Source organism: Sciurus vulgaris (genome assembly GCF_902686455.1).
Source record: "Sciurus vulgaris genome assembly, chromosome: 12".
Taxonomy (NCBI): domain Eukaryota; kingdom Metazoa; phylum Chordata; class Mammalia; order Rodentia; family Sciuridae; genus Sciurus; species Sciurus vulgaris.
In genome coordinates, this window is record NC_136473.1 from 6,852,632 (window position 1) to 6,879,670 (window position 27,039).

General features: G+C 47.3%; 1 protein-coding gene across 5 annotated transcripts in view; it reads right to left on the minus strand.

Annotated features, from left to right (window-relative positions):
- DIP2C (disco interacting protein 2 homolog C) overlaps positions 1-27,039 on the minus strand; it is a 373,178-nt gene that overhangs the window by 78,040 nt on the left and 268,099 nt on the right. For all 5 annotated transcript variants that reach the window (XM_079107787.1, XM_079107785.1, XM_079107786.1 and 2 more), the window contains 7 exons: positions 24,087-24,210; positions 23,630-23,739; positions 23,346-23,448; positions 21,172-21,236; positions 18,024-18,117; positions 17,771-17,890; positions 16,463-16,577 (listed from right to left, as the gene is read on the minus strand). In XM_079107787.1, coding sequence (XP_078963913.1) covers positions 16,463-16,577; positions 17,771-17,890; positions 18,024-18,117; positions 21,172-21,236; positions 23,346-23,448; positions 23,630-23,739; positions 24,087-24,210 — 731 coding nt within the window. The remainder of the gene's footprint in view (positions 1-16,462; positions 16,578-17,770; positions 17,891-18,023; positions 18,118-21,171; positions 21,237-23,345; positions 23,449-23,629; positions 23,740-24,086; positions 24,211-27,039) is intronic.

A 27,039-nucleotide genomic window follows, 5' to 3' on the forward strand; every position in this document is an offset into this window, starting at 1 on the left:
TCCAAAGAAAAGGCAGAATCAAAACACGCATCAACTTCTACAATGTGCTGTTTGCAAATACGCTGCCAGATTTCTTCAGGAGTGCCTCTGCACACATACGTACATACGTAGGGCACATGCACCTTCTGATGAGGTAATTTTACAATATTAAGGAATACAAATATTATGATCATTTGTTTCATTTTGTTCAATTTTTATACAGTGGGAAATATTTCTGGAAGACACACATCTAGAAAAATAGAAGAATCAGAGTTACACATTTAAAAAACTACAGGACTTCCAAAAAGAATGTGCCACTTTGCATTCCCACCAACAGAATGTGATGATGTCTTTCAATTATTAGACGTGCACATAGCACTGGCTGTGTGCTGCCTTAAGTAAGTGTTCTTCATGGTCAGGTCCCACAGGGCTAAGGAGAGGCTGTGTGCTACCCAAGGCCAAGACTCTGGGGCAGAACCAGGTACCAACCTCAGGTAGGGAAGGAATCTGGTTCTAATGGAGCACCCAGTGGCCCCTCAGCAGTACTGGCTTCTGCATACTCTTGCCAACACTGATTAACTGGAATTGTCCCCAATTTGATGAGCGCAAGACCATTTCTCCTTGTTGTTCCAGTCTGTGCACCCTTGATTATGAACAGACTTAAGATCATCTTTCTGTGTTGTCATTTTCCTAAGAAATAAAAACTCTAGGATAAACTGGGGGGAGTGAAATAACAATCCCAATAAGCAGAATCCATGGGGACTCAAGAACAGTTACTTCGATAATAACCACAAATTAAATAATCGATAATAAAGCTACAGACCCATTTGTCAACATGCAGATGAGATGCCAAGATGAGGTGCCCACTCAGGACTATGCAGTGCCCGTCTCTCACAAAGAACATGAATTACAAGAATCACCCACTCAGCAATTTCCAGGAGCATAAGGAGGCAGTTTCTATGCTTAAAGACACGGAGGGAGGAAAAGATGTAGCTTTGTACATGATGCTGCCTTGATATGGAAAATGGAGATGAAAAGAAACTGAAATTAAAACAGAAAGGAGCATGATCAGCCTCGGCGATGCAGCCTCGTGAGGAATGATCGCTAAGCCAAGTAGCTTCGACCCATCAGTGAGCACTGCTTAAAAAACCCAGAAAACAAAATCTTACCACCTCACAATAAGGCCAACCTCTGTAAGACATTAGATAAGCGTTTAGCTAATCTTGCTGCGTGAACACCTCAAGAAATAGCTGCTATAAATTTCAATGAACACACGTGCAGTTTGCTACTCCCAACAGCAAGCGGAGCCTGGCTGGGCGTTAACACAAAATAAATGGAGTTGAGTAAATAGCAAGCAGCTAGGCCGATTTCCATCTCCAGGGTTTAATGAAGTAACTGCAGCTACACTGGTGAAGCCTCACTGCCGCCGGTTATTGCCCATGGAATCCTTTTCCGAGTGGGAAAACAAAGGCCTTCATTTCTCCCGTCTCGTGTAGGTGATCTCCAAATCGGTCATTCTCATTCGGGAACAATGTTACGTTTGGAGAGCAAGATGGGTAACTGCCTATAGACTAGACATTGTAAAACATACACGCTAAATATCATAGTACTTACTGCTAGGAGTACTAACAGCAGCTGGTATCTGAAGTCTTACCAAGCACCCAACATACTCTCAAGCACCCAACATGCATGAGTCTACTTAGCGCTCACACAGGCCTATGATGGGGGTACTGCTTTGATCCTCACTTCACAGACGCAGAATCCAGGTGCTGAAGGTCACACACAGCACATGCAAAAACGCCAGCATGTGAAGGGTCAGACAGGAGTCCAGGCCAGCAGCCTCCAGCACGACACAGGTTGATCAAGAGACCAAGGGAGCAGGGGCAGCTCCCCTCCTGGAACTCAGAGGGTCTTCCCACAGATGTGCCCCACATGTTGGCTTCCAAGTAGCTCCCCTAACACTGCTTCAGAGAAGACAACCTGGGCTCCCCAAGAACGCATCACTGGAGAGCCACATGGCAATCAACTGGCAGGTGGGGTCTTCCATCCTTAGCCTGTGGCCAGAGTCTTGAAGGAGGCATTCTTTTTCTTCTTCTTCTTCTTTCTGGTGTGTGGCACTAGGGTTAAACCCAGCGGTGCTTTACTACTGAGCCACATCCCAAGCCCTTTTATTTTTTGAGACAGTGCCTCGCTAAGTGACTAGGGGTAGTCTGGAATTTGAGGTCCTCCTGCCCTAGCCTCCTGAGTCACTGGGATTGCAGGCATGTGACACCAGGCTCAGCCAGGAGGCATCTCAGCTAGTCAGCACTCTGCTGTATGTCACCACCTATGACTGAAGGCAAGTTTCAGAAGAAGGCAGTTTAGCTCTGGCTGTGGTGCCTGCCTGGCCTAACGTGCAGATACACACAGAGCAGAGTACCACTGGACTTCCTTCTTCCCTGGCAGGTCTTTTCAAACTCAGCAAAACATCCCCTAATTAACAGGGCCAGGAAAAAAAAAATACCCTTCTTCAGTGTGCAGTGTGATAGGGACTTTAAAACATGCAATAACTAAAGACATGAGTTTTAATAAAGATACAAGAATAAAAATAGCATATCTTAATACACTAAGTTATGAGCTCTGACAATTTTCTTCCTTTTCTTTGATAAGAGCAATACATGCCCTTTTACAAAAACTATTCTAACAACTATATAAAAAGTGTTTCTTCAATGTAACTCCCTCATCTACCCACTTTTAGTGCATAGCATTTGGATTCTTTTCTTGATAAGTATATTATGAATAATTCTTGTGGTCAAAAAAGAGATCACATTATACTAATTGTCTGCATACTATTTTTCATCTACCTTCCATGTCTTCACAACAAGCTATGGGCTGGAACCAGAAGGGACAACTTCAGCCCATCTCTTCAGCCCAGCTGTCCTCTGTGCACCTTCTGGTTACGCTGAAGCAAACCTGAGAGCAATTTAATCAAACAAAATGCAAAACAGAATACTCTCTTAATTGCAGGTGGTCAGGACAACTTGATAAGGATAACATAGCATCTCTGCTCTTCAGGGTTATTTAAGACATGTTTTCATTCAGAAGAGTCTCATCTCAACTGTCTCATGAGAAGTTTCAAAATTTTATCTAAATTCGTAGACAAAATTACAAACAATGTTTTTCAATTTGTCTTGCTGCATTTTAAAAATGAGATCATGCATTTCCAAGTCCGACTTTTCTGAGTCATCAAAAACGTCTTTGGAAGGCCCAGTTTAATGGCTGGTATTACCAGTTCATTTACTCCCAACCAGGTTTCTGGATCTGCCCTAGAAAGAGGCACTGGATTACAGCATTGGGTGTGCGCTAGATGGCAGAGTGCCTTGTTCTGGAGGACTTTTGTCTTGGTTTTCTCCCAGCTTTTTGACTTCTGGGTTGGACTCTTTCAGAAAGTGGAAAATGAAGGTGGAGACGGGGTGGGGGTGGGGGTCGTCTTTGCTCCCTGGAATTGTTCTGATTACCATTTTGTATGCCTGTGGCTTTTCACTGCTTCTGCAAGGTCCTGGAACAGTGCCTATAGCTAAAAAGGTCAAAAGTAACATGCACACGTACATACACACATACGAGGGCATTTGGTTCAACAAATGATAGAGCAGTTTTGGGAACTCTTCTGCCACCTGCACTCTAGGTACAGAAATAGTCTCTTTTCATTTTTCAATTTGCTCTTCATGTTGTAATCCTACCGATGAACTCGGGCATTGGGAACCTACATTTCTCCAGTATTCTTCTCTTCTGTGAGTAGTCTTGACACAAAATGGGAACAGAAAGCATTACAGGATGGTGACCGTGTGGCAGAGAAGAAATCATCTTAAACACCCAAGTATCCCCACCTGTTCTCTGCTGCTTGACTTGATACCACAAATGAGTAATTTGTCAGGACAAGAGGTGTGCTCAGCTCTGGTCCTGGAGGTGGCCAGCCCAAGAGCATGGTGCTGGCACGGGTGAAGGCCTTCCTGCCTCATCGTAATGTGGTGGGGAGTATCACGCAGTGAGAGAGCAGCACTGGCCACTAATGCCATCCTCTTGACCTTGGGCAACCCTAATCACCTCTAAATACCATCTACGGATGACTTGGGGGATGGGGTGCCCAGCTCATGACGGCTGGGAACACACCCCAATTACAGTACAGTTCACAGGAGGCCAGAGTGGTCTGCACGCAGACCTGAGGGAGCTCCTGCCCCTGCCTGGCTGGCATGAGGGAAGGTGGGCATGGGTGTAGGCAGACACAGGAAGACTCTTGTCCCTGCTCTAGTTCCTCCCAGTTCCCCAACTCATGTTCCTAAAATGGCGCAGATATCCTACCATGACCATTAGCCATTCAATGCTGAGTCGGTCATTGAGGGCAAGGCCAACAGGGTTAGGCCCCAGTAGCCATCGGCCTGGAGCAGTCTTGGAGCACAGCTGGAGGGCACGGTGCCCTGAAGCCTGGCGGCTGGCCTGGTCCCCAATCTCAGCCCTCACCAGGGTCCTGTGGCCATCTCTCAGAAGCACCTCTGCATCCTGCCCACTCATCAAGGGGGACACTGGAGGTGTCACTGACTCCATGAGCCCCAGAATCTTCCCAACACACTCTCCACTGTATGAGAGGCATTCTGTGCTGCATACGAGAGAAACAACATTAAGATACTCAACAGCCAGTGACCACCACCCCATCAGGCCTGGAATTCTGAAGGACCTGGCCCTACACAGTCTGGGAAGGTCACCCCTGAGCACAGTCCTGCTGGCATCTGTAGCTGCCCAAGCAGCTTTCCCGTAACTACCCCAGCTTTCCGAGTACATTTACAGAAGAGAATCACAAGCAATACGGGTTCCAAAAGGGCCAAAAGTCTACAAATAAGCAAATGCATTATAATTTTATCTTCGCTGATCACCATAACCGTCAAGTAACATTGTTTAATTAAGCAGTCTAAAAGCCAGGCACGCAATCAGCTTCTTAGCACTGTTTACTGGAAGTTCAAACTCTTCTTCACTGCCAGGACAGAGTGAGCTGTTGCTGGAAGATTAAGCACAGGATGCCATCCACGTTGCTTGGATGGTAACAGAGGAAATATCAATCCCTGAACCCCTCAAACAGGTGACAATTCCTTCCAGGCCTTTCTCTGCACAGCCTAACACCCAAACACTTCTTTTCCTTTGAAAATGGTAAATATTAAACAAAAGGTAAGGGCTGAAACAGCTCTACACTAGACTTTATTTTTATTTTATTGTTTTTTTGTGGTGTTGGGGATTGAACCAGGGCCTTGTGCTTGCAAGGCAAACACTCTACCAACTGAACTATCTCCCCAGTCCCCACACTAGACTTTATAACAACGTTAAAGAAAGTATCCATGTGGTCCTCACACCAAAATACACAAGGACGCTTTCCTAGACCAGCACTGAAATGGCTTTATCAAATGAATTGGGGTTTGTTAACTTAATAATCTGGCTTCTGACCTCTTACATGAGAAAGACTCATTTCAAATCTTCAGTATGTTTTAGGAAAGTAAGAAGTCAAGACATACGACGTGGGTTTATAGCCATTGGCTCCTTTTCCAAAAATGAGCATTTGTACTGCCCTCTCTGTGCTATACAATAGCTCATGAAATATCACACGGGATTTTTCCTACATTTGTATATTAGAAGACAACCCAGAGTGGAGAAGTGGATGAAGACACAGGCATTGAGCGGTGCTTTCACTGAACATACGAAAAAATGACCTCAACATGAGAAAGAGGAGAGAAAACCCAAAGAGCAGCACTCTTCCCTTTGGAAGACATCTAACACTAAACTAGAGTGTCATCACCTAGATACACCTCCAGGCAACAAGAACGCCCAAACACAGCAGCGCAGTATAAAGATCCCACTTCTGATGATCCCCAGCACTGAACAGCTTGAATGTGCGTGTGAAGCACTCTCAGGAAACAGCCAGCCACTTCCCTGACACCAGGCATGCAATCCAGACACCAGGACAGCAACTGACAGGGAGACCTGATTTTCACTGTGACACTCAAACCGTACCTTTCTGTCCTTTTCTATCCCCGCAATTTGTTCTTGAATCTGAGGGATGATGCCCTTAAGAAAACCGGGACATCTGAGGAGACTATCAACCGCCAACACCAGAGAGGAGCTCTGGAGTGCAGCCACGTGGACAGCAGCGAGCCTCGTTCTGAGACCTCTCATCCTGAGGCCTGTGGGTCACAGGTTGTGGGGGATAGTGATGCAAATACCCATTTGCACAGGGCCAGGTGAGATACTGGAGACCGAAAGGTCCTGCTCTCCCGTGCTCCGGTCAATTCCTGCCCGCCCACAGCTTCACCACTTTGCCATGCCCTGTTCTGGGAAGTTGGTAGAAGGTGCATCTCCCACACCTGCCCCCCACTCCAGAGCCTGAGCTACAGAGCATCGCTGGGGACGAGTCTCGGGCTGCTGCCCAAGACCTCCACCTGCTGGCTTGCTCTCGTCACTTCTGCTGGACAAGCCTTGGGTAGGTGATTGACGGTTACCCCTAAGGCACAGAGTCTTCTGGCTGGAGCCCTTTCTCAGTAGACCGGGTTATGAGAGCATCCCAGCAGCATCCATGTCATCAACTGAAATGGGGGCGGGGAAACCACAAAAAACAGAGCGGGGACCATGTGTAGCTCCACTTATATAAACTGCAAACTGCGCGGCTATCACATGCACAGAAAAAGGATGGGCCCTCAGCAGCCTCCACTGTCGATGCACGATGTAGGACTGTCGGAGGTAAGCGGGTGGGAGGGCACTTTGAACTGACATCATTTAAAAATTTTACTCATTTATTCAAAAACATTAGGTGCCAACTATTTGCCAGGTGGAAACAGACAATGAATGATGAATAATTACACCAAGAAATCCCACAGTGCATGAAAAGTTGGCAATGCTGCGGGGAAAACAGGCAGAGGAAGACTGGGATGCACTTTCAATGGCGTGGTCAGTGGGTTCCAGGCATGAGAACTGAGCCCTGTGAGCCAGGCCTGCATGAGCCCAGAAGAGGGGACAGGAGGAGAGGGCACCAGGCGAGCAGGACAGATCACACAGGCCTGGTGCACATCTGCAGACCTCATTGCCCGAGTGAGAGGCCAGAGAGGACTCTGGCCAGACTGGGGGTGGGGAGGACGGAGAACAGTCAGGAGCTGTGGGAATCCAGGCAAGGGGCAACAGCCTGAGGCAGCAGTAGGGAGAAGACTGATGTGCCCTGGAGACTGGGGTAGGGGCGCAGGGCATGGCAAGGGAGAAGGAATAGGAATGTGTCCAAGTTTCCAGCCTGACCAACAAGGACAGAGTAAACTCTCTCAAGGACGGGGAAGGGGGATGGGGAATTTTTAGATTGCTTTCAATAAGAGTGCATTCAAACATTGCTTCCGTTGAAAATGTTAAGAGTAAATAATGATGCTGATACTTAAACTAGAAATCATACCCTGTGCGCCTCCTACTCTCATTACCCCGGTGAAAGGAGAACCGAATCGTCAATACGAGCTCCAAGAACTAACCAAGATTTGGGGTCTGACCCCCACTCTCCACGGACCGCAGAAAGCTACAAAGCTGGTGGTGGGTGGTTGTGGAGGGGAAGGGGCATCGCACACAGCCTGCGGTCTGACTCAGTTCCCAGCTGCACCTCACCACCAGGACTCAAAACAGCCTGCGGCGTTGGTGGCACCGATACCAGTAGGCATGGCTATTAGGATCCTCATTTGTAGCTGAACAAATCGGGCCTCAGGGGTGCCTGAGAGGGCAGGTTCACATGGACACCAAAGTCCAGCAGGTCTCATAATCTGCCTTTTCTACTGAAACAGCATCTGTGAACTAAAGAAATGAAGACTTGACTTTTAAACCTGTGAAGTAGTGGACAGATTCCAAGGAACCAATCACATCGAACGAGTGGTCAACAGTCACCAAGAAGTACCACAATACAGCTTGAATACTGTCCGCTGATCCTTTCCTTGTTAAGATGCTGGGAGGAAAAAGGGGGATTTGAAGTCCCATCATAAACCAAAATGAGTTCTGGCACAGCACAGGGCAGCGTTAGCCACCATGCAGGCTGTCAGAGCCACGGGGATCCTGGACAGCTCGGGGCCAGGTCTCAGGAATTCTCTCTGCCTACACCCATTTCAACTAAGCAAAAGTGCTCTTCTCCCCAAACCCCTGGGGCAGGCACGTTCCTCTGCAAATCACAGGTGAGCTCTGGAATATGAGCCATTCAGTCTTTGGCAGAGGAGCTGCTGAAAAATGGTTGGTTCTAGGGGCAAAAGTGCAAGGTCCAACATTCCCGATAGCCAGCTTCACTTCAGGGAATTTTTGTCTAAATTTAAGATGTACTGCTTCAGTTGGTTCACAGGAATTTATGGTTTTAACATCCGAGGTAGGTTAGGTAAATGGAGTGGCCCTTGTGACTGTTTTATGTAGACAAAGCAGCACTTAAGAACCCTTGCTTTCCCACACGTCGCAGGCTGAGCACTGGACTGCTCGGAAAACACTTGGGACATGAAGCATTCTGGTTTTTCTTCCTTCAGATTTTGGAATATTTATAAACATAATGAGATATTTTGAGGAGGAATCCACATCTAAATACCAAGTTAATTTACAGTTCATACACATCTTACTAACATAGACTGAGGATAGTTTTATGCAATATTTTAAATAATTTTTTGTGCTGAAAATAACACTTGAGTACAATGAACCACTATAAAACAAAGCCACCACCAACTCAGCCCTGGACGGTTCCCCAGTTGGTTCACATCACCATTGCTCCTGACTCTGAATTTGTGTGTGTTACCAAGAAGCCATCACTCTTAAGTTTGTTCTCACACAACTACTTAATAGTGGAAAATACAATTAACACAGTGACAAAAACGATGTGCTCGGGTACTTAGGCAGCACCGCAGCGTCTCCTGAACACCTGTGCCAGCAGTCAGCAGCAGTGAACAGTGGCAGCCTCCTCTCTCCAGCCTCGATGCTGGGTTTTCATCGAAATGTTCCTGTGCACGGTATTTTACCTGAGAAGAAACATCAGACACAGTAGGACCAGGAAGGAGGTCTTGAGGGGTGAGAGGCATTCTGCAGGCTTTTTAAAAACATTTCCTCCAGAGCCACCGGCCTCGTCCACAGGCTTTGTCTAGGAGTCTGACTTTATAAACTGACACGATTGCTTTTTCTGTTATGAATGCATGCTCCTCTGTTTCTGCAGTGTTAACAAAGTCGTCATCTTTGGTGCTGTATCACAATTACCTTGATTCACAACCACTTAGGCTCTTGCATCAGGCAACAAATGAACAGCTGGAGCCTCGTTATTGATGAGCGGTCTGATAGTCACTTCCGCTGCGTTTAGGATACGTAGGGATACCAGACAGCAGATTTTTCCAATTGACATAGAATTCTTCAAAATCGCCACCTTGTTGACCATCACTGAACAGCCACAAGCCAGACTGTGTCAGGCACACACGTGACTGCGTCCCCAGCCACGCTGCACAGAACAGTGCCCCGGTTCCCTTCCTGCTCCAGTCCTTCCGAAAACCTCCCACTCTCACGCCTCTCTGCATTGTTACTAGTGTGTCGCTCCTGAGAGTGATTTATTTTACCGTCTTCATTCCTCTGAGGACATCCTGGTGCCGCCTGGGCTAATGAAGTCATATTTAGGAGAAGCACACAGCCAAACGTTTTTCCTGGATGAGGATTTCAGCTGGAGGATGAGCAGGGCGACTGTCGAGGAATGGCCAGACCCTACAGCCGTCACCCAGCCCGGCTCCCCTGCAGTGTGCACAAGCTGCTGGCACCACACGTTCAGGAAACCAACCGGGAAAGACGTCCTGATGATCCGTGCTCTTTTGTGTGCATCCTAGTGACCTGGGAACAAGTCACTTCTGCACAGCGGCAAGGATGCCAGCTCTTGCCTGCTGCAGCAAGCTCACACTGAGTGTGCCACGGCACATCCGGCAGTTCTGTCCCCGGCATCCTCCACCCTTGTGGTGGCTGCCATCAGCTGTAGTGTGTCTTTCAGGGACAATGCCATAATGCTTTGTCAGCTCTAGCATTGGATTTTCACCTGCTGCAGCCGTGGCAACTCCATGGATTTGCCCACTGCTCCTGAGCAGCAGAATCCTCACCAGGAACCTTGAAAAGTGAAACATTGTGTTTCTTGCAACACAGGGTCAGTGCTGCTGTGCTTCCCAGGCTGGCCTTGAACTCTGGACTCAGGTGTTCCTCCTGCCTGAGCCTCCTGGGCAGCTGGGGCCACAGGTGCACCAGCCACCAAGCCTTCTTTGCCTTCTTGTCTTCATTTCTGCCCTCAGCCTGGTGAATACCTTCAACTTCCATTTTCAATTTATTGTGAAAGACCTCTGCTTTTCTCAGGATCAGCACGAGACTAAGAGGCCTGCCCGCGCCGTGAGGCCAACGGCCCTGCTTTTGCCTCGTGATTAAGATCTTCATTTTCTGCACTATTTTCCAGTTTTGACTAACTATCCCTTTCCGCACAGAGCTTGCCGGCTTCTTTGGCTCCTGCCTGGTGGCCACGCCACCCTGCTCTCCTGAGGACGTCCTGCTCTTCTGCAGAGCCCTCCAGCAGCTTGCTCTCCTGGGCTCCGCATCAACACACAAGCCCTTTTCCTCTTACTCCCGTTACCCATAGGAGCGACCGTGGGTTTTTCTCTTTTTGAATGTATATTTTCTACACTATCTTTTTACCTCAGCAGAGAAGCACTCACAGGGAGCAATGCACACAGGGCTTGGCCTCATGTGGGGCCCCTGCCATTGTTGGGTCTGGCCTGCGCCTGTGCCATATGCGAGTGTGCGTGGGTGGTGTGATCTGGGTGTGCACAGGAAGAAGATACACGGAAGCTCAGAGGTCTTCTTTCGCATGTGTGTGCCAGTGTTTTGACTGTCACCTGCCACGTGAGATCAGATGTGGAATTTTCCACTTGTATCATGTCAGTGTTCCGAAGTTTTCAAATTTCAGAGCACCTTGAATTTTGTTTTTGCATTTGGGAAGCTCAACTTGTGTAAGGATATTTTCCCAAAATTGCCGTCATGTAGCTAAACTCATGAAGTCAGTAAGGAAGAAATAAGCCTGGCTTACCATTAACATTGGTCTCTTCTGCGTATTTTTTAGGGCCCTTCCTTATTTCATGTGAGAGTTAAATCACAAGGGACATGCTATCACTGTCTTCCCAGTGTGTCCATGAGAGACGCAGGGCCAAGCTGGTGGGTGTGGGCACAGGAGCCACCAATCATGGACTATGTGAGACACAGATACAGCAGCCTTCACAGCACACGTTTCAAGTCACCAGTTATGTCACATCTCAGCGATGTGTTCTAGACTCGTGTGAACATTGTCCCACTTTCCTTTTGATGTGGAGTATCAAGAGTCAAGGAGGAGGAATATTGAGAAAGACAATATAGCAGGGGATGCATTTGATTTCCCTGAAAAGTATCTTGATAAAAAGGTCCCGATTGATCACCCAGGGAGGACTGTTTTATCAAAATTTGAAAATCAGAGTATACAGCAAGGATGACAGGCACTGGTTTGGAAAACTCAAAACAGCCTTCACATTACTCCCTTGCCTTTCGATTGTGCGTTTCGTCTTTCACTGAAGGAGGGACCTACCATCACCTTGTTTTCCCTATCCATCCGTGGTGCACGAGGAACAAAATACCTCTCCCAGCTTGTCTGGAGGTGAGAGGGCACCTCAGGAGGCCTGTTAGGCGCAGCTGCCTTAGGGCTGCAGGGCTGGCCCACTCCGGAGTCTGCCCCAACTCAGTGGTGACACTGTGGGCAATCTGTCAACACATGTGGCTGCGCCCCAAGGAAACTTCTCTCAAAAACAGGAACAGGCAGTTTGTCAGTCTGACTTATGGAAGCAGACTCTGCCCTTGTGCCCAGTGAAATCAATAGGGCACATTCTGCTGCTGTCTAGAATGATCTTTTCATTCACTTGGTGGATTGGTGACATGGTCACCCCTCCCTGGGCCCCACACAAGCAGGTGCTTGCTGGCTTTCTTGTTCCATCCCCTTTGCCTGGCAAATAACAGGCATTTAAAAGAACATTCAATTAAAAAAAAAAAAAAAAAAAAACGTAGCTGAGCTGGACAAGCGAGAAAGCAGAGGACAGGTAGCGCAGCAGGGACCCCAAGATGCACAGCTGCCTGCTGGGGTGAGCAGCACTGAATGGGCCTGGAAAAGGAGGTGCTGGGAAGGGACAAGGCTCTAAAGACTCTGTGGTTTCCCGTTTTAGCATTTATTACCCCTAAAACAGGAAAAATTTCCTTCATAATCAAATGCTACTGAAAACAGGATGGGCCTAATCAAATGTGCCCTTGTTGCCCTGTGATGCAAAAGTTATGGTGAGACTGCAGGCGGCGCAGGGTGGGGCTCCCGGCAGCACCCCAGTCCTGTATCAGCTTCCCGGACCTCCCAGGAAATCACAAGGGGCACCGAGATGTCTTCCAGGGAAAGTCTCCAGAACTCAGGTGGCCCTGCCTGGGGACGTGGACCAGGCAGGCCTCTCAGAACGCAGCACAGAGAAACGTCTGAGGGGGGAGATGGTGGCCCTGAGGCAGAGGCAGTGACGGGAGGTGCGAGAAGCCGCCAGGGAGAAACAGGAGGGTCCTCCAGGAGGGCCCAATTCTCTATTCTCACTCTGTAGTCACTGAACGAAATCCTGCGTCACTGAGAAAAATGTATAGAAGAAATCCTTAATCAAGATTTTCTCTCTTGGATTTTCTGTGGAGGCAACTGAATTCCAGAATACAGGCAGAGACCGATTTTTCCAAAATTTATCAGTTTGACAAGCAAGTAAGAAAGATATGTCTAAAACAGCTGGACCTGTTATTCCATAATCACTTCGCATGGCTCGAAGTCGAGGATTCTACCTAATCTTCTATTTCCAGAGGCTATGGGGTGATGTGCCTGTGGGCGGAGATGATCATCTGTTTCCTGGCAGGAAGATACACCTGCTGTGGCATCCACTCTGTCTCACTATATTTCTGTATCACTGTCACCTTATTTTCTCCTTCTCACAGGTATTTTGAACCTACAGACATGATGGTAACAACTGTTTCCTGAAGGTCCCTGTGGTGATGGGCACCAAGCACCCAGGAAGCACCAGCTGGCAACAGACAGCTACAGCCTGGTGCGTTTAGAAGGCCAGAGGTCACCACAGCCATGAGTGTGAGCAACAGCCCAAGAGGAGACCCAGCGCTTGGCTGGAGCTGTCCGGCCCAGCAGGGGCCAAAGGCTTGTTCAGTACAACAGAGGGAAGAAACAAGTCGTGAGGCTTACGAAATGTTTGCACTAAAACCAGCTCAGGATCAGGAACAAATGTTGTGATTCTCCCAGTCACAAGCCTTTTCGGTTTTTAACCCATTATCCTTGAAGATAGTTCAAGTTCAGGAAAAAAAAATTCAGTCAAGGTGATAATATCATGTATTTCATTTTCTTCCTGGTTGACATTACTTAAAACACATGATCTAAATTAGAGCAAATTCTAGTTCATGTTTTTGTGATTATGTGAAATGTATCCTAATGTTATATATAACTAAAAAGAGAAGCGTGCAGATGCACATAATAGATTGGTAGTTACCAGGGACTAGGGTAGGAGGACTCAGCAGATGCTGGTCAATGTATATTAAAGTAGGAAGAAGACGCTCAGGAGATCCATTGTATGACACTATGACTACAGTTACTAGCAATGAGTTTTATACTTGAAAATTGATAAGGGAATAGATTATAAATGTTTCTACTACAAAAAAAAGTGTGATATGGTACATAAATTCATTAGCTGGATTTACCTGTTCCATAATGCATATATTCAATTTTCATTTGTCATTTGAAATAAAATACAAAAGAATATTTTTCCAGCCGTTTTGAATTGTATTTACATATTTGTATGAACTAGATCAAAATGAGTTTCAATTGGCAATATTTGAAATGCAACATTTGATTTTATGTAAATTTTCCTTGAAAATTTTTCATGATTTTTGCAAATTTTTGTGAGTTTTTGATATCCATTTACTTCTCATAGACCACAATTCATCCAGTGTGAAATCTTATGAAAACATAATTGAATCTATTATTTGGAAGAATCTTACTAAGAAGGTTGATAGCAGTTTAACACAACAAATACCACATAAAATAAAAAAATAAATAAAACACAAGGTAATGAAAACAAATGGCATCCTTAGAGACTGATGGATCTGGACTTTTCACTGACAATCTTCAATAACATCCAAAACCTGTGATAAAAGCTCACTTCCCTGAACCACCACCAGCTGCAACACTTTATGAACTACAGGCAGCAAGGTCTCGGTTGTGTCTGCCCAACCTGCTCTGCTTCTGGGCTTTTCTACTGGTCATGAGGGAATGACTGGCAAGAACTCTGAGATACAAGAGTGAGCACAAGCCTGTGGTCAGCGTGAAGGGAACAGAAGAGGAGCAGATTCACACTCAGCAAACAGAAACGATGCTGTTCAAAAGCAAGACCAGCTGAAGGACCATCTGTGAAGGTCACCCGTTCACACTATCACCTCGGACAGAAACAACTAGTAATTGCACTTAGAGCAGGTTCAACCCATGTTGCTTATTCCCGAAGGAGCACTATGCTTTGACGATATCGTAAAACTAGCATGCCCAGTTCGCTTACAGCTTTATGGACCCGAACTACACAAGCAGATTCTCTTTGATATACATCATTTTGTTGGTTGGTTTTATGCACGAGTCCCACTAACCACAGGGAAAAGTCTCACAGGTCACACAAGATACACTTAGTAAATACCTGTGGCTTAATTTGCTTATTATTGGCCCTACTCTTCATTCAAGAAATATTTTTAGAGGTTTTTAAGGAAAAGATTAAAGATTCTTTGCTTATCCCTTTTCCTCTGCCAATCAACTCAGGCATAATCCATGCCACTTTGCCTTACCAGCACTGAGAGTACAGTTTTAGGAAAAGCAAATCATTTGATCATAAATATGTGGCATCAGTGCCATTTAGCAGAACAGGGGGATCTTAAACACTTAGAGGTGGGAGAAAACTTAGATATTACCAATTTCAATTCACTCATTTTATGGTGGAAGAAACTAAGGCCTTGGAGCTAGGGCTTCCTTTGGGGTCATGTGGCCAACTACCGTCCAGACTGGGTTCAAATTCTGACCCTTGGCCCTCGTCAAATGTGTTGAAGTTTAATCTTCTTGGACTCTCCACCAAAGGGTACAAATGAAACGTTTTAAAAATGATCTTGGAAGAACATAATTGCAATGGTAAATCTGCTTCACTGTACAACCATAAGCATGTTTTTGTACTCAAAGGTCAAATACAAATGTCAAAAGATTATTCACATAGTACTACAGAATGATCCTTCTAAAAACTGAAGATTGGATTCTGGCTGATGGTACCTTTCATCATGTACTTAAATAATGTGAAAGACTGAACTTCTGATTCAACCAAAATTAAAATCAGTTTTCAATTTTTCAGTGATATGAGGACACTCTTCCTGTGAACACTTCTGGAAAGTCCAATCTTTGAGTAACATAGAACTCGCATTTTGTGTATTGTGTTTTCTTTGTCATCCATTCTTATAATACAGTACACATTTGTGCTACAGGACATAGAACCTAATTAGAGATCAGACTCAAACACTGAAAGTCATATTACAAGTTTCAAATGTCTATACCATGCAAGCCTTTCCTACATTGGAGCTGACAACTGAGTACTCAGGGGATGACTGACAGCCAACTCCAGTTAATGATGATGATCAAACAGCCTTTCCAATAACTATTTTTGAGACTATTTACTACGTTGAACACTTCTCACCTTCTCATTCTGGAAGAATATATTTTACATCCCCTTAACCCCTTCCCTCCTAAGCACTGAGGTTGTGAAGCAGCTGACTGACTCATGACCAAGGACGCTGTGAAGAACATGAACTGGGCAAAAGTGACCCAAGAAGCTGGATGCCCGGGCTGCGGGATGTCTGGTCATCACAGACCCAATCTCCTGGGTGTACCAGCACACTGCTGGAAAGCTCGGCAAACCAGTGTTCTTTGAAGTGCAGCATCCCAGAGGGCAGAAAGGGAAGATGACCCAGGAAATGTCAGGCGAAGGCCTACACTTGGCTGCAAGCACTTCACTTCAACCAACATACATGCTATTCCATCCCCACGAGTCAACGAAAACCTTAGTGACCTGCAAGGACATGAGAGTGCCGTTTCCATACTCGTAAAGCGTCCTACTTACTCGGGAGGCACAACGAAACTGTAGAGAGAAATGTTCTTCTAACTCATCAATCTTAGAGGACTCAAGAACCCGCGTCAGCATGCAAGAGGGAGATGAACCCATCCTGAAGAGGGAAGGTCTGGTTTTATTCTCGCACTGAGCACTAACTCCAGATTCCCAGGTCTCTGTGGGCTGCGTCATTAGGACGGCTCTCTACTCTGCCCACTGTAACTGAGGTGACCCAGTACCTCCGGATGGCCACCGTGAGGGCCTCTGGTGAGCTGGCACACGGACAGATGACCTCCTGACGAAGGCCTTTACTCTGGAAGACATTGAGAAACGCATCACAAGAAGAAATAGACCCTGGAGGGGAAAAAGGGACAAGGGTCAGACAGCTGCAGTGCGGGGACCAATTTAAAAATATCCCAGAATATACAACAGTGTCGAAGTGATTTAGGCACAAATGGAGTTGGATCATGGAGAGACAGTTCAAGTTATTCTTTATGTTACAGTGAAAAATGATATTCTCAAAATCAGAAATCTGAAATTTTTTTTTTAAAAGCAACTTCTACACTTAAGATATTTTTGCTGACTGATATGCTTACTTTATTAACTTTTCTGAAACTTGTTCCTCCATTGTAAGTACATAAATTTTGAGAAATGCATGAATCTAAAGTAAATGAAGAAAACTTTCCTCTGTATTAACTTGGATAAGACCTAAGTATAATTAATAGTAACGTATCAGCTGGACAATTCTCAAATTCAGATTTGCTTTGCTTTATGCAGATGTACTGTTCTGAGCAATACAGATTAAAATCAATTACTTATTCAATGAGCTCATGTTTACCAAATTATTTTGTAGATGAAAGGCTCATTTGCAAAACTAAGTTACCCATTTATAAACCCACCTATGTCGGGCTTTAAGGAAGTATAGGCTGCTTTAATTTATAAATACTTAAAGATGCACAGCTCAATTCACTTCATTCAACTGGCTTCTGGCTTTATATACTGTTCTCACCAAAGGAGCTAGAGCTAGTTTCTTGTTTTCGTTTCTTGATTAAAGTATTTCTCTAAGTGTATTAATATTATGCTATGACAGTGCTAATTTATTTCACCTGGGAATTTTTTTTTTTGTTATAGGATTTGATAATGAAGTTTCATTAAAAATGACAAATTTATTGATCAATGTAACTAATATAGACCATAAAATAAGCAGTATTTCTTAAGCACTTATTACATGCCCAGGGACTATACTTAGCTATTACTTCATTTAATTCTCAAACTTTATGATTTGGGTACGATTTTACAACTGAACTCAAAAAGGCAGTTTCGCTATAGAAGCAGGATGTGCCTCTGAACCTCAACACACCTCATCTTTAGCAATTCTACTGGACTGCCTTCAACTGCATTGCATAATACTGGCCAATTGTTTCAAAACGATTTCTTAAATATGATAAAGACTGGAGAAAGAAAGCAACATGCAAAGGAGGACACCCGGGAAACAAGGGTCTCGACCACATGCCCATCTTTCAAGTCACAACAGACACTTCACTTACAGGGGTTTGCGCCGTCGGCCACTATGAGCATGCGAAGAGAGGAGAGGTTGACATCTCTTTGATCTCTGTGGGCCACCAGTGCCCAGTGCATGTCCCTTGACTTCACACACGCCACTTTTGCTACAAAGAAAAGCAGAGGTTATCATGTGTCACCATTGGGCCATCTGATATTCTAAAAGAGGCAATGGAGAGGCACGGGGACGGTGAATCGACTCAGTCACCAAGGCCCCCACGAGCCCCAGGGGAGACCAACCTTTGTACTGGCAGACCTTCTGGATCCAGGAGAGGGGGTTTACCTTCATCAGCGAATACGGGATGCTGATGACGTGCATCATGTTCATGACGCTCTGAAATCAAGAATAGACACACACGAGAGGTAAGTGAGGAGTTACCGGAGGCAAAGGTGGCACATCTACTAACCCAAGGTAAAAGGAACGGACACAGAAGCTTCACGGAAGCACTGGAGGTGACAAGCACAAGAACAGCTCTTGTCGGGCATGGTGACGGCTGACTTGCACAAGGCTGGACACCATTGGGCATGTGCCCTGGTATCGTCCATGAGAAGGTAACTTCCCAGAGGTTAGCTCAGTCTCCCTGCTTCTCCTCTCCCTAAACTCTTCCTGACGGAGTCAGAGGATTGAAGGGCAAATCCTTTAAGAAAACGTTTTGCTAAAATAGCATGAAAACACATTTCTCAAAATGACACATCAGTGGCTGATGAGTCACACACACTTGTGCACTGTTGGTGGGGATGTGTGTTAGTATCCACCACTGTAGAAAACGATGCAAGTCCTCCAAGAGGTCAAGACAGAACTAGCACATCGTGTGCTATGACTGGGAACATATCCAAAGGAAATGAAGCCAGTGCATCACAGAGATGCCTGCCCTCATGTGTGCATGGTGGCACTACTTCTAACAGCCAAGACATGTAGCCAACCTAGGTGTCCACCAGTGGACAAAGAGATGAAGAAGATGTGGTTCATGTCTGCAAGGGAAAATCATTCGCACCTAAGACTGAAATCCTGTCATTTCTGGCAATATGGATGGAACTGGAATTCTAACATGGATGGAACTGTGTTAAGTGACTTAAGTCGGGCACAGGAAGACAAATTCTGCATGTTCTCAATCACGTGTGGAAGGCAATTTAGTGTCTCAAAGAAGCAGAGCCCAGAACAGCAGTTACCAGAGGCTGGGAAAGACCTAGGAGAACGAGGGAGGGGGAGGTGAGTCCTGGGTATAGGGCGCAGCTGCATGGGAGGAGGAACTTCTCATGTTCTATAGGACAGTAGGTGACACAGTGACAATTAATTGGATACTTGAAAATATGAGCAGAGAGGATTTTTAAATGTTTCCACAGAAAGAAATGATATACGTCTGAGTGACAGATATGCCAATTACCCTGATGTGATCTTTACACATGGAATTACATGTACTGAAGGCCTACTGTGCTGCATCAAGCGCACGTGTCAATTAGAAATAAATACATTAAATACTCCATTTCACCGAATAATCATTTGTACTAAACTTCCGTATTCTTGAGGCTTGATTCTTTCTAGGGCATTGTAGTATTTTATTTCACAAGATTTAATTTGCTGATTAAATGTTATGCACAGAGGAAACGTAAGGCACAGAGGAAAGCTTATCTCGATCACACTCGGTCTTCTTTCCAGCCTTGCTAACGTAGATCCAGACTACCCAGGAGTCATTTCTTCAAAACGGACAGCCGAAACCAACTTTAAAACAAGTGGTCATTCCTCCATGCTGTGATTAGCACCACACCCCTCTCGGGCATCTGTGGCATGTGCAGCCTCACACTGCAGCCAAGTCACAGGGACTGCACACCCAAGGCCAAGTCCTTTCTGGCTGGCTGGCCTTATAGGCCATGGTGGGTAGGGGCAGAGGAGAGGGCTCAGACCACTCTAGAGAGTCACTGCTTCAAAGGTGGGAACTCCGAATGCAAATCCAGTGTACATCCTCACTGTGGCGCCAACCAGCCCACACCCAGGTCACTGACTGTCCAGGCTGCAGAGCAGACATGCACTGCTATCTGTTCAGAAAACTGCCTGGCTGTAGAGGAGGCTCTCCAACCACTAATACTGCAGGTTGGAATCCAGAAGGGCAATAGTAAGCAGGGAAACACTCTCGATAAAGGAGCCATTTGAGCAGAGGTGGCAATGCTATTGCAGAAAGCTGGGAAATAGGACCATCCAGGGTAACTAAAACCAGAAATGTGGTGCATCCTGTGACGGGCTAACCAATCCCCACAGCAGCAGCCTCTGTCCTTGAAGACGTGAAGACTGAGCATGTGGAAGGACCAGGAGCTTACTAAGCATCGGACCACATGATCCTCACACTGACCTCATCAACAGGGATGTGGTTCTCATTTGACTCAATCAGCAGACATTTGCTGCACACAGGCACATGACCCTTTCCCAAGTCAGCTAGAGAAGGGAGGCTGAGCCCCAGCCACATTCTGATGCTGAAGCCCATGCTCTTCTCTCTACACCAACCAGCACTTGGCCTGGCAACATTTGCAGGTGCGTTTCTGCATCTCCGCACTGAGGCTAGACAGATGTTAGAAGTGAACTGTTTCACAGCAGAGGCCAGGGGCCTGGTCTGGAGTGGCAAAGAGCTGGTCTGTGAGAGACTTACATGTTTTTTCCTATCAATTCTGGTTTATAAAGAATTAAACTCCTGTTCTGGAATTCTCGTTACTCATGCAAAAATGATGGGACATTCTGCATAAGAAACTCTCAAGGGGAAAAAAAAGTGAACGTTACCAGATATGATACCGACACGGGGAGATTCTAGGCAGGGATACACCACGTGTCTTAAGTGCCAAGAACTCTTCAAATAAAGCTGCTGCTCCCATCAGAGGTGCCCCGCCAGCACTGCCCTCCCTCACCAACGACACTAACAACGCGATGAACTTCTCTGCAACTCATGCTGCGATTTCCTCTCCAAGGTGAGGTTGAGAAAGTCACCCCCCCTTGTAGAATAATGGAACAGCAGATCCCTGAACATCCATGAACACCAACCAGAGAAAGAACACACACAGAGAACACGCTAGGCTGATAAAGTGCACGGAAAAGCATCCCAAACATGAATAGGACATCGAAGACAAGACTGAGGAACCTCAAAAGCCCAAGGTGGGGGAAGGCGGATGGTGAACTCCAGGTGGGCCCTGAAAGGCTGCCCTGGGGCGGTAGCCTCAATGTGGGCTCAGGCTAGCTGGACTTCTCGTGCTGTCCTGAGCTATCTCAGGGAACAAAGACAGACTCCTAACCATGATGATTTTCTTCTTCGTAGTGGGGAAAGAAGGGCTTCTTCACACTTGGTCCACGTGCAGAGCAGTCCACGTGACAGACAGTGAGGTGGGGGAGGGTGCAATTTCCACTTACTGTCAGGATCCCGTGCCACAGGCCCACGTCCTTCTTGAAATCCAGCACGTTCACGATGGTTTCGGCTGTGCAAGAAAAAGTCACAGGAGTTACGACACAGCTACACTGAGAAACTGCTATAAAAACCCAATATCAACTCAGGGTGAGATTGAGGGTCCTGCAAGAATCTCAACGTGGAACATCTTTGAAGCAACTCCACGGCTCTCATTCAGACCTCAGACAATGCCGGCCAGGCCGGAGGGGCGTTTCCAGGGCAACCTCCTGACGGTGCGCAGCAGCAGCGACCCACGGCATCACTGGAAAACCCCACCTGTGTACCTCTGCCCTCCCTGCTCTCTTTTTGAAAGGATCCTTTCCATTTCCCTCAAGTGTGCCTCCCCAGGAAGAGAGGCCTGCCCTGTGGTCTCCTGCTCTGCATTTGGAAGAGGGTGTCTGTTTCCGGCAATGGACAGGACTACCTTGCTCTACCAGACATCTTCACAGGTGAGGGCGGGATGGAAAAGGAGGTGAGATTAGCAAAGACAGGGATGGAGGAGGATTCAAGGATCATTGGTGGAGGGGGGCTGCTAAAACAAGGAGAAGCAGGAAAAACAGTGCTAAGAATATAAAGGGGAGAACAATTACCACCATGGAATTCAGCTGCAAAGCTGGAGCAAGCCAGGCGTGACTTGGGTCGTTTTTTTTTTTTTTTTTGGGGGGGGGGGGATGCATGGGGGGAGTAAATCACACTCATCAGCCCAGGTGAACAAGGCTGCCTGCACAGGGCCCTGGGCCACCTCTCACTGTCCTGGGTGCTCAACGTGTCTTTCTCTATTACTCCTCCCTGCCACGCTCACCAAGGCTGAGTGTCACCCCCACGGCCCTTTCAGAGGCCGAAGTAAGGAGGGAGACCAGGTAGAGAGGTTTCCAAGATAAACATGCTCAAAGGAACATCCTAGATTCCTTTTCATAAGAGGACTTCTGCAGAGAAATACATATGTATTATACATGACATTACATTACATTACATATAAATATTTCCACAGTTTTGTATACCGTGGAAATATTACACATATCCCGGGCTCCCCAACCCAAGGGCAACAGCCCTGGACCAGGGCCAGGGCACAGCTCATGAGCTGGTGAAGACGAGGGCGGTGGCAACCACAGGCCAGCTGGCCCCAAGCCACAAGGGCTGCCCACCAAACACGTGGGACCGTCCTGTGAGACAAATGAACTGTTTTTAAAAGGGTGGTTGTCAGAAGGACAGGGAGAGAAAGCCCACAGCAGAAAAAGGAGAAGCACTTCAGTCTGAAGTAAGAGACAGCTTCTAGAGACAGGTGCCCCAAGAGCCTTCAGGGCCCAGGAGGAGGAGATGCCAGGGTGTGGGCATCTGTGGAAGCCACACCCTGTACGGGAACCTGGGGCAAGCCAGAGGGTTTGGAGGGACCCCTTGAGCCCTTCCTTCGGGGTCCAATTTGGAGCTGCTACTGAGGCTCCTCCCACTCACTCCATCTCTTGGTCTCCCATGACGATCCCATTCAGAGGAAAGAAAACCCCACACAAACCAACCACTTCCCACTGTCCAAGTGCATGACCAAGGAGCTCAGAAAACCACCGTCAGAGATTCTCACACTAAAACACGGGCACTTACACAAAACCAAACAAAACCCCACTTCTAAGCACACACAAGCAGCCAGAAATGAAATCCATGGTGTTAACTGTTAGGGCCTGGAGCATGTACTCCCAAATCCACATGGGAAAGCCCATCCAAGTGATTATATTTGGAGCTAGAGTCTGTTTAAGCAATACATGAGGTCACGGGGAGAGCTCTGATTGACAGTCTCATAGGAAGAGGGTGAGAATCCTCTCCTGAGATGCACACAGAGAAAAGGTCACATGGAGAGACAGGGAGAAGGTGCCAGCCACAAACCTGGAGAGACCTCGCCAGGAACCAACCCTGCCAGCACCCTGACCTTGGACTTTCAGCCACGGAACCCTGTCTACTCTAAGCGGGACATCTGCAGCCCTTTGTTACAGCAGCAGAGCTAAGACACTGACAATCCACTGAGTCAACATTCAGTCGGGCTGGGCACAGCCCAGGAGGAGGAGTAACAGGCAGGCTCCCATGGGCAGACCCGGCAACAGGGCCTCGCACAGAAGAGCCAGGGTCCCGGAAGCCTCAGTCTCGTCCACACCTTCTGTGTAGCCGCACGCCTGTGTGAGCGCCTGGCAGTGTGTCAGCAGTGCGATCCTCGTTACCGTCACGCCCAGCACACTTCCATCCTTACACGTCTTGTACTGAAACGAGACAGGAAATGCATGGGACAGTGGTGCCAGGAGGCAAGTCTGGGTCTGCCACATCAGCTCCCCAGGTGTCTGAGACTCGTGGAGTGTCTCACCCGGTGCTGGTGCAGCAACTGGAGGTGAACGTCCGCTCCCAGAGCGCACACCCAGCCCCGCCCGGGACGTGGCCACTTACCTCGATATAAGCGGTGTCGTTATTTGCATCTTTAATGTGTGGGAACCAATCCCGAGGAGGTTTGGAGAGGTGTTTCGACTCTGTGACAAACCACAGCAGCTTTGGCCAACCTTGCAAATAAACGACAGATTCCTTTTAAGCAAGGAGTCCCCAAGAAACAGGTCTGGAGAGTTTCTCTCCATTCACGTGGCATACTTTCAAACACCACTTCAGGCTAGACGGAATTGCTGGCATTTTGGTATGCCATCAAATCTCAGACGTCCACAAAAGAGAACCCAGGTCACCGCCAGCTAAAGCGCAGCGCCCACAGACTGATGTGCCACTGTGCTATCAGACATGGACACGTGCCAACAGAGGAGCCGGGATCCCATGGGGCGTCCTTCCCCAAGGAAAGAGCCCGTCTTGAGACATGAAGGACTCGGGGGGAAAAGGAGCTCTCGAAGGCTCTTGAGCGTACCTTTAAACTGGGGGATCTCTCCTGTTGGGCTTTTTGGCAGTCCTTTATGACAGGCATCGCTAGTCAAGGCTACAGTGACTCCACAGCTTCCAAGCAAGAAGCCTATCTGCTGGCTGCCTGCATCCTGAGAGGGTGACAAAGAACAGGTAAGAATGCAAAACGTGGCTTCACTCCTGGTAAAAGCACTGCCTGGCCCTCCGTTTAGGGGAAGTGAACTGTCCTCCTTAAGTTGCTTCTTTCTTCCTGAACAACTAACTAGTAACTGGGTCAAATCCCAGCCCCGAAATTTGCAAAGCAAGCTAGCTTGAGTAAGTTAGCTTGCTTGGACTCTTTTTTTCTCAACTGTAAAATGGGGATAACAAGCAAATTAATAGGTTTGCTTCTGGGGGCAAATCAGAGTACATGCAATGTGCTCAGCACACGGGAGGCCTTTGGTGGGTTTCTGAGAGATTGCCATCACAGTCCCCTTCAATTTTATGACTGTGATTGGCAACACTTAATCACTGAGGAGAAGAGAAAGGGCCAAGAGAACCCTGTTTACTATACTAATGCCAAGCGCCTAATGTTTGAACACTCGAAGCCAGGAAATGTAGATGATACATCTGGAGGGGGGTACACTAGTCAGAGTCACCCTCAGTGGAGGAATGAAGAGCTGGGTCACCTTTCCCACCCTAAGAAATAGCCAACTAAAATAGCACAGTGGCAGGACTTCAACTCTGGAGACAAAAAAAGCCCAGGAAGCTGCGGTGTTGGCAGCACTGTCTCTGGAATGTCACGTCTGAGCACACACTGCAGATGGGGCCTCCCCAGCTCCAGCAGCCGTAGGAACTGCCACCCTGTGTGAGTTTTATTGCCCATTACTTCCAGCTGCCCCACAGAAAGACAAATGTGCAGCCGAGTCACTTCGATTCAATTTTCTCACTCCCACCAGTCATACTGGCTCTGTTGCTTTGCAATTGTTAGATTCAGAAAATAAAGCATAAGCTCCAAAGTAGCCAGCATTTCCTAGCAATAAAAATGTCATGGTGTAGTGAATGAGTCATGGCTGCAGCCCCCAGAGGGCTCCCAGGGAGCCCCCGCAGGAGCCGGAGCACAGCCTGGTAGCCACGGGTAGAGCGGAGGGCCCAGCTCTGACAAAGCGCAGTGTTTTCACCTGGGTAAATTAAGCAGCATTAACATTTCAAAGCTCCAGTTTTTCCAGAGCTTAATCAATACTGTTCTCAGTGTAGATTCAAATCTGCAGTGAGCATGTGTCTCTTTCCATGGACTCTTTAAGGAGCAATGGCCAACAAACTGATGTGTGTACCCAACACAATCCTGCAAGGGGAGGGAGGTCCGGGTCTCAGCGAGGGGGACAGTCCCCATCTTGGGGACATTCTTGTGGCACCCTTGCCTTTGGCAATGCTTTTTCAAGGGGAGTCATAATCAGTCGTGGAGATGAATTGCAGTAGTTGGGTCAGTCATTCACAGCTACAGGCAGTGACCGCTTAGACACTGACAAGTGGCCAGAACACGCTGGCCTGGGGCCTTCTGGCCAGGAGTCCTGCCTCCCTGGCACTTTGTCCTCTTAATATCCACACACGATTTAATCCTGTAAGTGATTAGCCACATACAAAAAGACTCCTAAAACTGAGTAAGGGATTCAAAACCATCTGGGCCTGGGAGGAGCCAGGGAGATTCTGCGGCAGTCAGTGTGAAGTCTGAGCCTCACACCTGCTCTTCCTCCACCGGCTCCGCGAGGACCCTCCCAGGGCCTGGAGACAGCTCTTCCGAAGACCTCAGCACCCAGCTCCCGGAAGCCCTCTCAGGCAGCACCTACCAGGCCTGTACTCGCACACACACGCACGTGCACACGCACACACGCACATGCGCGCGCGCGCACACACACACACACACACACACACACACACACACACACACTCTGGAGCCAGCCCCTCAACAAACACCATGGCATGTGTCAAGGAACCCTGAGCACACTGGCATCAGAGAAAGGGCCTGGCTGTCTCAGCACACAACCTGAGGACAGGTCACCAAGCTCCACTCCAGCCAGCAGCCAGAGCTTCCCACAATGCACCATCCTGTCTCTGAGAGGGTGGTACCTGCCTTCCTCTGGCAGACCTGGGGCTACCCAGGGAAACAGCAAGACGTCTCAGGAATAATGTGAATGAAATGAGTCCTCCTGGTGCGTTGATGTCTCTTCCCACCTGCTTTGTCCCAATGCACCTGTTTTCTGCAGGCGGTGTCTTTCTCAGATACAGGCAGATGCAGTGCCACACTCGGAGGGCAGGGGGGCACGCTCGCACTACCACCACCTCCCCAGTGCTGCCGGCAGAGGCAGGTGATCAGCCCTCTATCCCAAAATCTCCTTGATGACTCATTTTCTCTACTTAAGAAAAGCTACACCAGGCCTGAGTTCAAAACTCTCGTTTTCAGTGTTTCATCAAAATATAAAGGGTTGACTGATGCCACTTTCTAGAAAGTTCTTCCTTGCACATAGTCAGCAGTAATTCCTCAGGTAATCACATTAGGCTGTTTTGGATCTCTCACTGGGTCCAAGTCCCCCTCACCCCCACGCAAGCCGCATTCAGAAAGCACCAATCATCCACAAATGTGTTCTCTGTCCAACGCCGCTCATGAAGTCACCTCACAAACTCATTTTGGGTTTGTAGCACTCAAACTAGTAGTGCTCATCCAGTCTCACCCCCTGCCCACTTAAATTGCCAACACAGCAGTTTGTTAGCTCTCAGGAGATGGTGTAAGATAATAAGATCAATGGAGAAACAAACCTCAAATGCATTATTTGGCAGGTTCAACACAAAACATTGAAATTTAAGATGATTATGGTAATATAATCAAGGTGGAGCAAATAAACTGGTAGAAAAAAATTTTCCTTAACATTACTGGGATACATTTATCAATTAATTTTTTGTGGGGAGAGATGTTGGGGGTTGAA